The sequence below is a fragment of the Microcaecilia unicolor genome, chromosome 1 (genome assembly GCF_901765095.1).
Source record: "Microcaecilia unicolor chromosome 1, aMicUni1.1, whole genome shotgun sequence".
NCBI lineage: Eukaryota > Metazoa > Chordata > Amphibia > Gymnophiona > Siphonopidae > Microcaecilia > Microcaecilia unicolor.
In genome coordinates this window covers 4018280-4033986 of record NC_044031.1, presented here as the reverse complement: position 1 = coordinate 4033986, position 15707 = coordinate 4018280, and the positions used below count along the sequence as shown (strand labels likewise).

At 44.1% G+C, this 15707-nt stretch overlaps 1 protein-coding gene across 4 annotated transcripts in view; it reads left to right on the top strand.

Annotated features, from left to right (window-relative positions):
* The window catches only part of LOC115462028 (gastrula zinc finger protein XlCGF57.1-like), a 35681-nt gene extending 20649 nt beyond the window's left edge, over positions 1-15032 (top strand). For all 4 annotated transcript variants that reach the window (XM_030192085.1, XM_030192093.1, XM_030192088.1 and 1 more), the window contains one exon: positions 11854-15032. In XM_030192085.1, the coding sequence (XP_030047945.1) occupies positions 11854-13592 (1739 nt within the window). In that variant the 3' untranslated portion in view covers positions 13593-15032. The remainder of the gene's footprint in view (positions 1-11853) is intronic.
* The last annotated feature ends 675 nt before the right edge of the window (positions 15033-15707 follow it).

The window sequence follows — 15707 nt, the reverse complement described above, 5'->3', positions numbered from 1 at the left end:
AAGATTTATTCATGTAATAAAAGTCTTCCAGCTCATGGTTAACCATCTAAAGGGGGTGTCTAGTCTCCTACCAACCTATTGAGTGAGTACATCGCTATTAACATGGTACAGACTTTATCTAGCCCTACCTTGCAGCAGATAGAGCTGCAAACCTCTCTGGTAAGGTACAAACTTAGCTTCCTATCTTGCAGGATACCAGCTGGGTCCTTATAATCCTGGAGATTCGTTCTCTTCTCTCTGGGCCTCTCCTAGCTTGTCTGTGCTCTAGAGATTTCTCTCCACTGGCTGAGCCATGCCTTCTCTGCTGAGCACTCAAGCTAGGCATCTAAAAGTGACCCTGTGAGGGATTGTGCTTATGGAAGAGCGGCAGTTTCCTATCACAGTCTGTTAATTGCCTTTCCAGTGACTGTCCAAAGTGAGATGAATTTCATGGGAATGCTTAGGGACCAGGGTGTGGAAAGGTGGAAAGTTGTTTTTTTTTTTTTTTGCTACACTGGATGCAGCCAGATAGAAACAAAGAAATTTAAACTTAACTCTCAGTTCTTCAGAACAGAACCTGGGGGCCATCCTAAATCCAGAATAACTTTGACTTTTTCTTGCATGATGTTCTGTTTTGGACAGTTTTGGAATATCGGGTAGAGTGCTGAACTGATTTACATAAGTACATAAGTAATGCCATACTGGGAAAAGACCAAGGGTCCATCGAGCCCAGCATCCTGTCCACGACAGCGGCCAATCCAGGCCAAGGGCACCTGGCAAGCTTCCCAAACGTACAAACATTCTATACATGTTATTCCTGGAATTTTGGATTTTTTCCAAGTCTGTTTAGTAGCAGTTTATGGACTTGTCCTTTAGGAATCCGTCCAACCCCTTTTTAAACTCTGCTAAGCTAACCGCCTTCACCACTTTCTCCGGCAACGAATTCCAGAGTTTAATTACACGTTGGGTGAAGAAAAATTTTCTCCGATTTGTTTTAAATTTACTACACTGTAGTTTCATCGCATGCCCCCTAGTCCTAGTATTTTTGGAAAGCGTGAACAGAAGCTTCACATCCACCTGTTCCACTCCACTCATTATTTTATATACCTCTATCATGTCTCCCCTCAGCCGTCTCTTCTCCAAGCTGTATAGCCCTAGCCTCCTTAGTCTTTAGGGGCATTCTTATTTGGTTAAGATGCGGAGTGAGCTTTCAGATAGTTGCCCGGCTGTGGGGTGCCTCAGGGCTCCCTTTTGTTTAACGTGTTGTTATCATCACTCGGATATTCCCTTGAAAAGCTTGGTTACCAGGCTTATTTATTACGATATTGTTCCCGGTTAGATCCAAATTAGTGGACTTATTACCAGATGTAGCTATGTGTATGTCTTTTATTAGTGCTTGGATGGGGAAGACCTTTCTGCAGCTTATCGAAGAGAAGACCACATTTCTGCTGATTGAGAAAGATGTCGAAGTTGATGATAATTTCACACTTATAGTGGATAATATAACATACATGCTGGAGAGATCAGTTTAAAGTTTGGGGGAGGGGGGGGGGGAGTCATTTATTTATTTATTCAATCTTATATTCCACAATTATCCCAAAACAGGTTTCGTTTTAATGTGGCTTACAGTTTTTCTTTTAGTAGATGTTACATTCTTTTGTATTTAGCATTACATTACACTCGTGTTTTCTTCATTACATTACATTCACTGTCGAACAAAGTGCGTTATGTGTGGTGAGTTGTTAATGATAATGTTTCTTGAAGACGTAGGTTTTCAGGCCTTTTCTGAATTGAAGATGCTCGGTGATGCTTCTTATCATCTTGGGAATCGAGTTCCACCATTTAGAGTCCAGGTAGTGAATCCAGCCGTCTAGATGGATTTATAGGTTATGTTTCTAGTTAGGCAGATGGAGTAGTAGATAGCTTCTAGTCTCTGAGCTTGCATTCCTCGGTGATAGTTCAGTCAAGTCTAGCATGTAATCAGGGGACATGCCAAACAGTATCTTGAAAATGAGAGTGCAGGTTTTGAAGAATAGTCTGGCCTTGACTGGGAGCCCAGTGTAACATTGCATGCATTGGGGTTGCTCTTTCATATTTTGATTTTCTGAATATCAGTTTGCAACGATTTTATTGTGTTGTCTGTGCATCCTACGCACGCTGCATTGCAGTAATCCAGTTGGGACGGGATTAGACGGAAGGATTATCAAGGGAAGTAGTCTCTGATCCTTCTTAGTTTCCATAAGGTTTTAAAGCTCTTTGTTGTGACTGCTGAGACTTGATTTTCGAGGGATATGTGTTTGTCTATAGTGATTCCTAATATTTTTAGTTGTGACTCGATTGGGTAAGTCTTTTGGTCGCATGTGAAGATTTGGTCAGTCATGGGGTTATGTTGGCTGGATAGGGCTATGAATTTAGTTGTGTCTCTGTTTAGCTTAAGTTTGAAGATTGTGTCCCAGACTTCCATAAGGTCCAGTCCTGATTTGACCTTATCCGCTGTCTCTGTGATGTGTTTGTTAAACTGTGTATAGATAGTCACATCATCGGCGTATATAAATGGGTTAAATCCCATTTTTTTCCAGTTTCTTGCCTAGTGGTGCCATCATGATGTTAAACAGTATCGGTGATATTAGGGAGCCTTGTGGCACCCGGCATTCTGAGATCCAAGAGGTTGATAATTGGGATGACATCTTTACTAGGTATGACCTGGTTCTTGGGAATCTGTTGAACCAGGTTCTCCACAGATTCCCATGTTGTCGAGTAGTGTCATTAGTGTTGTGTGGTCAACCGGAAGTCGGTTAATTCGTAGATCGTTTTCAGGTTACGTGGTAGTGTATTCCAGAGTTGCGTGCTCATATAGGAGAAGGTTGATGCATGCAGTACTTTGTATTTTATCCCTTTGCAGTTAGGGAAGTGGAGGTTGAGGAAAGTTCAGGATGTTCTTTTAGCGTTTCTGGGTGGCAGGTCTATTAAATCAGTCATGTATGCAGGGGCTTCACCGTGAATGATTTTGTGGACTAAGGTGCATATTTTAAAGGTGATACGTTCTTTGAGTGGGAGCCAGTGATACGTTCTTTGAGCGGGAGCCAGTGCAGTTTCTCATGTAAGGGTTTTGCACTTTCGTATTTTGGTTTTCCGAAGATGAGTCTGGCTGCTGTATTCTGGGCTGTTTGTAGTTTCCTTAGTATTTGTTCTTTGCAGCCTGCATATAGTGAGTTACCTTAGTCTAAATGACTAAGTACGAGTGATTGCACTAGGTTACGGAAGACGGATCTCGGAAAGAATGGTTTTATTCTTTTCAGTTTCCACATGGAGTAGAACATCTTTTTGGTTGTGTTGTTTGCATGAGTCTCAAGCGTTAGGTGGCGGTCGACAGTGACTCCAAGGATTTTTAAAGTTTCGGAGATTGGCAATTGTAGTTTTGGTGTATTAATAGCGGTGAATTTATTTGTGTTGTATTGGGAGGTAAGTATGAGGCATTGAGTTTTTTCTGCATTCAGTTTCAATTGGAATGCATCTGCCCAGGTATTCATGATATGTAGACTTTGGTTGATTTCGTTGGAGATTTCGTTAATGTCTTGTTTGAAGGGAATATATATCGTTACATCATCTGCGTATATGTAAGGGTGAAGGTTATGATTTGATAGAAGCAGGGGCGTATCTGCATGGGGCCACAGGGGCCTGGGCCCCCGCAGATTTCGCCCTGGACCCCCCTACCGCCAACCCTCCCCCGCCTACCGCCGTCACCTACCCCTGCCGAGGTCCGCTTCCTCCAGTCCGGTGCCTTTAAAAGTATTACTTCAGCTGGTGGGGGACCCCCAACCCCCGCCAGCCCAGCCGAGGTCTTGTTTTAAGAAGTTCTTCCATCCTCGTGCTATTGAAAACTGCCTGCCTGCATTCCTTCCAGTTTCGGACTGAGTCTGATGTCGCAGTACGTGGACGTCCTGCGCGTACAATGTGCTACGACGTCAGACTCAGTCCGAAACTGGAAGGGATGCAGGCAGGCAGTTTTCAATAGCACGAGGATGGAAAAACTTCTTAAAACAAGACCTCGGCTGGGCTGGCGGTGGTTGGGGGTCCCCCGCCAGCTGAAGTAATACTTTTAAAGGCACCGGACCGGAGGAAGCGGACCTCGGCGGGGGTAGGTGACGGCGGTAGGGGAGGGTTGACGGCGGTAGGGGGGGGCGGCGGCCGGGGGGGGCTATAATGTGCCCCCTCACGTTAGCCCCTGCCCCCCTACCGCTGAACCTCAGCTACGCCCCTGGATAGAAGTTTTGCCAAGGGGGTCATCATTAGGTTGAAAATTGTTGGCGAGAGGGGGGGGATCCCTGTGGTACTCCACATTCAGGTGTCCATGCTGCAGACGTGGTTAAATTTGATGTGACTTGATATGAGCGCATGGTTAAGAACCCCTTGAACCAATTTAGGACATTGCCTCCAATTCCAAAATATTTGAGTATGTGTAATAGGATTCCGTGGTCGACCATATCAAAGGCACTTGATATGTCAAATTGTAAGAGGAGTATGTTGGTGCCAGTGGCAATCATTTGTTTGAATTTGGTCATTAGGGTAATTAGTACTGTTTCTGTGCTGTGATTTGATCGGAATCCTGATTGGGCATCATGCAGTATTGAGAACTTGTTGAGATAATTTGTGAGTTGTTTGGTTACCATCCCTTCGGTTATTTTGATTATTAATGGTATAGATGCTACTGGTCTGTAGTTGGTAATTTCGCTCGCGTTTTTCTTTTTATCTTTGGGTATTGGGGTGAGTAAAATTTTTCCTTTGGGAAAAGTCCGTTTTGTAGCATGAAATTTATGTGGTTCGTTAGGTCTATTATGAACTGTTGAGGAGCTGATTTCATGAGATTGTTTGGGCAAATATCTAGTTTGCAATGGGATTTGGCGAATCTTTTGAGATTTTTAGAGATGAGGTCTTCTGGCAGTAATTCGAATTCGGTCCAGAACCTGTCTGCGTTCATGAATTTGAAAACTATTTTTAATGTTGATCTGATCTGGACTTTCGTATGCGTTGTAGTGTTCGGCTTTTGCTCTTTTTATGTTGTATTTATAGGTTCTTAAGGCTTTCCTCCATTTGGTTTTATTTATTTCTGATTTGTTCTTGGACCATTTTCTTTCTACTTTCCTTCATAGTTTTTTCATCTCTTGTAATTCGGCGTTAAACCAGGGTTGTGGTTGTTTTTTGCATTTCGTTTTTGTTTTGAGTGGTGCTATTTTAATTAGTGTGTTTTTACTTAGTTTGTTCCAGTTACTCATAAAGTGGATGTCGTTGGGTGATGTGTCTGTTCGTGCATTACTGTTCTTCAGAAGGTGTGATTGTCCAACTTTCCTCTGCTTAAGAACTTGTGTGCTGTTGTTGGTTCTCTGTTCATGCCGTGTTCTTTCCATTGAAGTGTGAATGTGAGTTTGCTATAATCTGACCATGGTACTTCTTCCCATCTGTGATTTTCTAGTATGTGATTGTTTTCTGTTGAAAACCTGTAGGCAAAGTAGTAGGTCCAGTAGGTGGCCTTTTGTGTGGGATGAGGTGCCTTGTGCTGTTTCGAAGTCCCATTGAGTCAGGAAGATTAGCAGGTTTCTTGCATTACGGTCTTGCAGGTTTTCAAGGTGTAAGTTGATATTTCCTAGGAGAAGGACATTGGAGAAGTTTGATATAAATTCCATGAATTCTTCTTGAGCGTTGGACCAGCTTTCCGTTGGGCGGTAGACGAGTATGCAGCACTGGGTTCCTGTTAATGTTGGATCGATGATCTTGCGTGCTAACATTTCAGTTGACGGATGATTTTTGTTCAGCAGGTTCTGCTTTGAAGGCGGATTTATATATTAAGACAACACTACCACCTTTCCTTTTAGTTCTGTTTATTTGCGTTACTTTGTAGTGTAGTGGACATATGTCTTGTATCACCGGGTCTTCTTTGAGGTGTAGGCCATGTTTCTGTTATGAATAGCAGCCCTAGTTGTTCCTCTTTGATCCAATCTCTGATTGTAGCTGACTTGTTTACTACGGACTTTGCTTTTATGTAGCCTATAGGGATTGGGTTGTATGTTTTGTTTTTTTGTGTTAATGTATTTGACTGATTGTAGCTGTCTGTGGATGCGGTCTTTTTTGATTTTATGTTCTTTTTAATTGGTGCTTGGATTGTTCATTTTGCCGTCTGATGGTGTTGTTCTCTGATTTATTGTGATATTTGTGGTAAGGCCCTTCTCGGATTGTGGGGTCGTCTTTTCCGATACGATTATTGGAATTTTGTTCCATTTATTGAGCCCTACTATCCATAGGAATATTAGGTAGTAGAGGACCCATTCTCTTATTTTGGCCATTTTTTGTGTGTGTGTCTGTGTGTTTGCCCTGTTGTGCTCTGGTTTAGTGGCTTTTTATGTGTTCATGAGGCCCTGCAGCTGTTATCCTTTCTTTTTGAGTGGGATTCCCAGCTCTAGTTCTTTTGCCTCCCTGATCATCTATCTGCTGGTCCTGCCCGGCAGTCTCTTCCCTGCTTTTCTGCTACTGCTCTTCATTGGTGCTAGTTGCGCCAGGGGCTGTGGTTGCAGCCACTGGCCGTCGCGGTCCCTCCCTAGCGCTACAGGCTCTCTCCTGTGTTGGTGGCATGTGGATGGGCCCAAGACCTCTCCGTTTTGGCAGCAGTCTCGGCCTTGGCGGTTGTCTTCCCCGCTTGATTTGGCAACTTCCCTGCCTTCACCAGGAAGGGTAGACAGGAAGGGAAGATTTACCCACCTCATTCCGATCCTTTTGCCATCCAGCACTGCAGGGGTGCTGGCTCCTTGATGCCTCGCAATAGCCTCGCTCAGGTGCAGCCTGGTCTTCTGCATTGCCCCCTGCGATCAGGGCCTCCTCAGTCGTGGGGTTGATGGTCTTGGGTGCCTACGGCCACCTCATGTCTGGTCTGTGGCACCCTCAGCCTCGTCTGGTCTCGATTCCCAATCCCTTCGGTCGGGTGTGGGTCGGCGTGATCTCCAGAGTAGGCACCACAGTGTTTCCTGAGCGGTGGCCCCCACAATGCCGCAGTCAACATCCTCAGGAGTTCTGTGTTGCTCTGGTGCTGCCCGCGGAGTGGGAGGGCGGTAGCGCCTGGGCCGAGCGGCTCCACTCACTCGTAGGACCTGGATGTTTTTGGAGCTCCTGTGGGGTGAGTCTTACTCGGTCGCCATCTTAGCTCAATTGTAGGATGGCTATGATGGAACAAATATATCATCTGACAAAGAGCTGGTTTTGGGTAATGCAGAAATTGAGAAGAATTTGAAAAATATCTTAATCGTGAGCAGTTTAAATTGATAGTTCAGTCTTTAATACTGAGTAAAGTGGATTAAAAGAGGAAAACGTCCAAAAAGTGGCATAAATCTGCATTTGGACGTATTTCTCACAGAAACATCTAAGCTGGTATTTTCAAAAGCAATTTTTAGATGATTTTCTCCGAAGTCCATCAGAAATGTGTTCAGATCACAGGGGGGCGTGTTAAGGGTGGGATTTTGGCGTTCGTAACACTTGCATGTTTTTCAGCCATAACGAAACAAAACAAAACTGTCCAAAACGAAGACGTTTTGAGCTAGACCTGTTTTTATAACGAATAAGGCACAAAAGGTTGGCCTAAATGACCAGTAGAGGGAATCAGGGGTGACTTCCCCCTACTCCCCCAGTGTCACTAACGCCCTCCTACCCCCCAAAAATGTGATTAAAAACATTACTTACCAGCCTCAGATGTTATACTCGGGTCCATTAGAACAATATGCAGGTCCTTGGAATAGTCTAGTGGTGGGTACAGTGCACTGCAGGCAGGTGGACCCAGGCTCATACCTCCCCCTACCTGTTACATTTGTGGAGGAAACTGTGAGCCCTCCAAAACTCACCAGAAACCCACAGTACCCACATATAGGTGCTCCCTTCACCCGTAAGGGCTACGGTAGTGGTGTACAGTTGGGGGTAGTGGGTTTGGGGGGGTTCAGCAGACAAGATAAGGGAGCAATGGTGAGTTGTGTACCTGGGAGAATTTTATGAAGTCCACTGCAGTGTCCCCTAGGGTGCCCCATTTATCTTCTGGGATGTCCGGGGGACCAGTCTACTAAAAATGCTGGCTCCTCCTACATCCTAATGGCTTGATTTTGTGCGTTTTGCACTTGGACGTTTTTTGTTTGAAAATGGACCAAAAAACAGAATGTCTAAATCACAAAACCTTGTATTTTCGAAAACAAAAGATAGACGTTTTACTTTTTTGAAAATGACCTTTTTTGCCTTTTCAGAGTTTGGACGTTTTTTGCAAAACGTTCAAAGTCGGATTTAGACATCATATCGAAAATGCCCCTCCACGTCTATTTAGGGGTGGCTAAGAATCTTTTGAAACATTTGCAAACTATACAAAATCTTGCCATCCGCTTGGTTTTCTCCTTGAACATTTCCTCACATATCATTCTATCTTATGTAATGACCCCTATGGCTCCCAGTGGAGGCCCGAATTATGTTTAAATTAAGTAGCCTAATATTTAAGATACTATATGGAGCTATTCTGGGCTATCTGCTAACATTAATATGCAGACTGATATATGGGAGACTGTACCTTGTACAGCATTTTCATTTGTAAATGTTCCCTAGCCCCAAGGGTGCGCTCTATTGGAAATTATTTCAGACCGTTTTTCCGTATGAAGCAGCAATCTTTTGGTCACAGCTTCCAAATGGGATTAAAGCTTTGTCTAGTTTTGATAGCTCTAAGAAGATGCTTAATACTTATCTTTTCGGGAGTTATGTCTTGAATAAAGGAAATTATTATGCTTTTGCCTCTTATCGCCCATGAGAAATTGTTCCATGGATCCATCACCCTGGACACCTTGCTCCAGAATTTTCTTTGCAATGAAAATGATTTTGCTTTCTGTGCACCCACTTGTCGTTTCTGTAGAAGTTGAGCTATAGGTCTGCACACACCTACTTTTCGTATCTCTAGAAGTTGAACTGTAGGTCTGCACAGTGTGTCTGAGTAAAATGTTCTCAATCAGCCTTCAGAGGTCAGATTCAGTGGGTCTGAATCTGTAATAGCACTAACTCTCGTAAAAACACTTAAAGGGTAATCATTTGAGTGTATCTGAGTTAAGTAACAGTAGGCCGATCACTGTGTTTCCCGTAATATTGAAGGTAATGGAAAAAATGGTACTTCGTCAACTGAAGGAATGTGTAGAGCTGAGACAGTGTTTGGACAATTACCAGTATGGTTTTAGGGAAGGACATAGTGTTGAGACTCTGTTGGTGTCCTCCCTAGATGTATTAAAGCAGGGGATTGATGAAGGTCATACATTTTGCCTAGTCTGTCTGGATGTGTCGTCAGTGTTCGATACAGTTGACATTGATCTGTTATCAAAGTTAAAGGGAATAGGCATTGGTGGAGCAGCGTGGAGTCGGTTTGCTTCTTCTTTGAAGGGTCGTCAGATGCAAGTTCTTAGTAAGGGAGAGGTATCTACAATGAAGCCGGTCATTAAGGGAATGCCACAGGGCTCTGCACTTTCTGCCTTTGTTGGGTAGACTTTTTAGGAATTTGCAGGTAGAGTACAGGATCTATGTTGATGTTCACTTTTTTCTTCCAGTCCAGGATTGACTAACTGATTGAGTATCTGCTGTACAAAAATGGATGTGTTCGAAAAGATTAGTTTTAAATTTTAGTACAACTGAATTGATGTTTGTGGGACAGGATGCAGATCTTTTACAGTGTTGGTCTGTGAGCTTGGGTGATTCCGTGTTGCCAGTATAGGAATGTATTGGGCGTTATTTTGGACCCTTAACTATCTATGAAGGATCAGGTATCGCAGGTGGTTAAGTCTGCATTTTTTCCGCTTTATCTGTTAGCTAAGTTGCGACCCTATGTTACGACAGTGTGATTTTCGGTCTGTGGTACAAAGTTTTTAATGATATCTCATATCAATTTCTACAGTGCGTTGTATTTGGGTTTGTCAGAATCAAAAATACAGGCATTGCAGGTGATACAAAATGCTTCTGCACAATTGTTGGCGGGTGTGGTCCAATTTGAGCATGTACCTCCAGTCTTACGCTGTTTGTACAGGTTGCCAGTACATGCTCGAGTACAGTACAAGGTGGTAAGGTCAGTACACCGAGCCTGAAAATTTGAAGCTTTTAGCAAATGCTAGATCGTAAACTGTGGCATATGCTAATACGTGGAATACTTCATTTTCGATAGCGAGTCCACAAATGTGGAGCAGGTTACCAGGTTATTTGAGACTGTGTAGCAGTAGGGTTCAGTTCAGTAAGTTACTGAAGACATATTTGTTATATCTTAGATTACTGCAACTTGCTTCTCACAGGTCTTTCACTCAGCCACCTCTCTCCTCTTCGATCTGTTCAAAATTCTGCTGCACGACTAATATTTCGCCAAAGTCGTTATGCCCATATTAGCCCTCTCCTGAAGTCACTTCACTGGCTCCCTATCCGTTTCCGTATAAAATTCAAGCTTCTCTTATTGACCTATAAGTGCATTCACTCTGCAGCCCCTCACTACCTCTCCACCCTCATCTCTCCCTACACTCCTTCCCAGGAACTCCGTTCACTAGGCAAATCTCTCCTAGTTGGAACCTTCTCCTCCATCGCTAACTCCAGACTCCGTTCCTTTTGTCTCGATGCACCTTATGCCTGGAATGGGCTTCCTGAGCCATTATGACTAGCTCCATCCCTGGCCGCCTTCAAATCCGGGCTAAAGGCCTACCTGTTTGATGCTGCTTTTGACTCCTAACTTGTCACTTGCTCGTAACCTTTATCTTGTCTTCCTGTCTTCAGTAGTCCCTTTCCCTATGTGTCCTTCTGTCAGTCCTACCCTTATCCCTTATTGGTCCTGTCTGTCTGTCCTGATTTAGATTTTAATCTCTTTTGAGCAGGGACTGTCTTTTCTTCATGTTTGATTGTGAAGCGCTGCGTACGACTGGTAGCGCTATAGAAATGATTTATAATAGTAGTAGTAGTTAAGCTCTGGTATTCTTTTGCCGGAGGAGGCGGTAACAGCAGTTAGCGTATCTGGGTTTAAAAAAGGTTTGGACAAATTCCTGGAGGAAAAGTCCATAGTCTGCTATTGGGACAGCTATGGGAAGCAACTGCTTGCCCTGGGATTTGTAGTATGGAATGTTGCTACTCTGAGATTCTGTATGGAATCTTGTCACTCTTTGGGAATCCAGAATCTTGATATTCTCTGGGGTTCTACATGGAATGTTGCTACTCTGAGATTCTGTATGGAATCTTGTCACTCTCTTTAGGATTCCAGAATCTTGATATTCTCTGGGGTTCTACATGGAATGTTGCTACTCTTTGAGATTCTGCATGGAATCTTGTTACTCTAAGATTCCAGAATCTTTCTATTCTTTGGGGTTCTACATAGAATGTTGCTACTTTTTAATATTCTGCATGGAATCTTGTCACTCTTTAGGATTCCGGAATCTTGCTATTCTTTGGGGTTCTAAATGGAATGTTGCTACTCTTTGAGATTCTGCATGGAATCTTGTTACTCTTTAGGATTCCAGAATCTTTCTATTCTTCGGGTTTGTACATGGAATGGTGCCAAGATTTGGGTTTCTGCCAAATACTTGTGACCTAGCTTGACCACTGTTTGGAAAACAGGATACTGGGCTAGATGGACCATTGGTCTGATCCAGAATGGCTACTCTTATGTTCTTATGTAACATGCATGGGGCTGATCTGTTTATTGTTTTATTGTTTTATTGTTCATTTTTATTATGTATGTTGATTTGTGATCCACCTAGTTGTAGACGGAGTAGAACATTTTAAATAAATAATAAAATCCTGTTTCGTGATCCCTCACTGCCTGCGTCCCACCTAACTGATCTCTCTCTCGTTTTATAGGGAATGGAGTTGGAGTTGGACTCGGGATGGAACAAACTACGCTTCCTGTAGATCAGCAGTGCTGGGATCCAAGATGGAAAAACAGTGCAAATCCCCTGCAGCGTTCCTGCGTAGATCTCGTTAATCCAGGACAAATACCCAAAAAAGAAGTGAAGCGAAAGTACTGGAGAAAGCCTAGGGAAGTCCAGGAATTCAAGTGTCCCGTGTGTGAGAAAATATTTAGCGCGAATTACTTGCTGAAGAGGCACCAGAAGCTGCATTTGAACCTGAGACCCTTCCTGTGTACGGAGTGCGGCAAAAGCTTCACCCAGAAAAGCCATCTTTTGGATCACCTGAGGATCCACACGGGGGAGAGACCATACTCCTGTACTGAATGTGGGAAGAAGTTCAGGTACAAGCAGCACTTGGTCGGGCATCTGAGACTGCACACGGGGGAGCCCCGGGAAAGACCACATGGTTGTACTGAATGTGGGAAAAAGTTTTTTTACAAGCAGCAGTTGATCGAGCATCTGAGGATCCACACGGGGGAGAGACCATACTCCTGTGATGAATGTGGGAAAAAGTTCATTTACAAGAAGCACTTTGTCAAGCACCAGAGACTCCACACGGGGGACACCCGGGAAAGACCATATAGTTGTAATGAATGTGGGAAAAATTTCTTTTACAACCACCAGTTGGTCGAGCATCAGAGGATCCACACGGAGGACAGACCATACTCTTGTACTGAATGTGGGAAAAAATTCTTTTACAAACAGCAGTTACTTGGGCACCAGAGACTCCACACTGGGGAAAAGCTATTTTGCTGTAGCTACTGTGGCTTGAAGTTCAACCACAAGGGGAATTACGAGACACACTATCGACTTCACACAGGAGAGAGACCTTTCTCTTGTACTGAATGTGGGAAGAGCTTCAACCGGAAAGCTGATCTCATCATTCACGATAGGATGCACAGGGGAGAGAAACCATTCTCTTGCGGTGAATGCGGCAAAAGCTTCTATGTGAATAAGAATCTTCGACAACATCAGAAAATTCACAACAATGTAAAACTGTTTGAGTGCCCTGGATGTGAAAAGGCCTGCACGTACAAGGTGAATCTTGCAACCCATCAGCGGGTGCACATGGGAGAAAAACCATATTCATGTACGGAGTGTGGGAAGAGCTATAGTGGAAAGCCCGGCCTTAAGTTCCACCAGCGAACCCACAGTGGAGAGAAACCATCTTTATGTAGTGAATGTGGAAAAACCTTCCTCTGTAAGAACTCTCTCATGAAGCACATGTTAATCCACACCGGTGAGAGACCATTTAAATGTGGGATATGTGGGCAGACCTTCATCCAGAAGCCAAATCTGGACAGGCACATGAGAATCCACACCGGGGACGGGCCATACATTTGTACAGTGTGTGGAGGTGGCTTCTTGAAGACCTACAACCTTGTCCGGCACCAGAGGATCCATGAAAATCCGAAACCAGTATCTGGCATGAATCACTCTGCAGATACAGATCCAAAAGACGGGCGGAGGAAACGGAAGAGGAGACGCAAGGACCCGAACGGGCAGGTAATTAAAACCATCAGGAAGGATCATACGTACAGTCGGAAATACGTTGAGCGTCGCCAGCAGCCTCTTCTAATGCCTCACCTCGCCCTGGGAGGGCTGCAGGAAGAGGTGACACTAACCGGGGATGAGAGACTGATAATGGCCGGTCAGGATGGTGGATGCACCCGCTGGATCGTTGCATGAGCGCAGAAGGGTGGACGGGCAAACGGGTTCCCTACAGGTTCTGCAGCATTGCATGTAGTGACCAAGAAGGTCGTTGCGAAGAACAGAGCTATTAGTGGCTGTTCAGAACAAGGATTTTTTTTTTTTTTAAAGAGGAACAGAGGTTTCTTGCAGAGAATCACAGAACTAGTGAGAAAAGGGTGTGGCCAGAGAGAAAAGAATAAGGACTGTGTGTAGAACGTGAAAAGTGAGCCAGAGGTGTCCTAAACACCAGGAGACCTTCAGTACTAGAGTATGTGTATGATATGCACAGTAATGATCGGCAGAGACATTAAAGACGGGATGCTGTCGCCTTCCTCTCTTGTACCATATCATTGCTTAGTCTGAAATGTAGAGGATGGATTCCCCCTTCCAAGGATTCAGCTGGAGGTGTGAGAGGAAGGACTTCCCGCCCCATCTCTAGGGTCCCCAAGAGAGGACGTGTCCCCCGATACTTCTGAAAGTTTAGTGAGAGAATCCCTGAGGGGAAAGACCGTCTTCTCCCCTCTTCCCAGTGGTTCATTCATTGCTGCTTTTGAATATAATGGTTCTTGTAATAATAAAAAGTATCAGCTGTGATCTGAATTTGTTTTTTTAAAAAAAAATTTCCATTCAGTTCTTTCTGGAAAGATAGGCAGGAGGTGCTATGGTTGCATGACAGGCACAGGAACAAAATGATGAGGTGTACCATGGTGCAAAAGCTTCTTCCAGCACCACCATCAGGAAACACTTACTTTAGTCTGACTTTCCCACCCTGAGATGAGTTGGAGGTGGAAGAAGTTAGGCTGTATTTTCTGGTGCTTCCGATGGTGTCAGGAATCACTATATAGACTCCACTGTTGGCGAGGGCAGCCATCAACCAGCTCAGTTGCAGGAAGTAAACAGGAATGCTCCCCGTCCCCCTTGTGGCGACACCTTCATGCAGTTCATCTAGAAATTTCTTCTCTTCCTTTCCAATATCATCGACCTTCTCCATTTTCATATGTTTCTACCCCTCGTTCCCAATTCCCCGGGCTGAAATCTCATGTTTTCTTCCCCCCTCCCTCCCACCTTGTCCCCTATCTTTTCGATTGCCCATCGGTTAGGAGAACTGGTGCTGAGACCTGGCAGTGGGAAGAGGTGTGAACCGCACACAACATGCCAGTTCAGTCTGAGATGGGTATTTGTGAACCGAGGACTGGGGATGCTGCAGTTGACTTTCATAAAGAGAGGGAATGAGAGCAGGTAAGGTCTCATCTAATCTGGAGTACCACGGACACGACCTCGTGTTGGACTTTAACTTCATGCTGCAGTAGCAGTAAGAAGTGATCTAATTACCCCAAGGAGCAAGTAACACATGATTATGCAGGCTCAGGCACAGATCGAAAATATATCTGATGCTAGGGTCTACCTTAGGAGACAGCACTCAAGAAAAAGATCTAGGTGTCATTATGGACAATATGCTGAAATCTTCTGCCCAGTGTGTGACAGCGGGCAAAAAAGCAAATAGGATGCCAGTAATTATTAGGAAAGGGATGCAAAATAAGACCAGGGATATTATAATGCCTCTGTATCGCTCCATGGTGCGACCTCACCTTGAGTATTGCATTCAGTTCTGGTCACCGTATCTCAAAAAAGATATAGTGAAATTAGAAAAGGTTCAAAGAAGGAGAGACCAAAATGATAAAGGGGATGGAACTCCTCTCGTATGAGGGAAGGCTAAAGTTAGGGCTCTTCAGCTTGGAAAAGAGACAGATGAGGGGAGACATGATTGAGGTCTACAAAATCCTGAGTGGTGTAGAACGAGTAGAAGTAAATCGATATTTTTACTCGTTCCAAAAGTACAAACAATAGGGGACACTCGAGGAAGTTACATGGAAATACTTTTAAAATAGGAGGAAATATTTTTTCACTCAATGAATAATTAAGCTCTGGAACGCTTTGCCGGAGGATGTAGTAACAGTGGTTAGCGTATCTGGGTTTAAACAAGGTTTGGACAAGTTCCTGGAGGAAAAATCCATAATCTGTTATTGAGATAGACATAGGGAAGCCACTGCTTGCTCTGGGATTGATAGCATGGGAAGTTGTTACTAATTGGGTTTCTTCCTGGATTGGTCA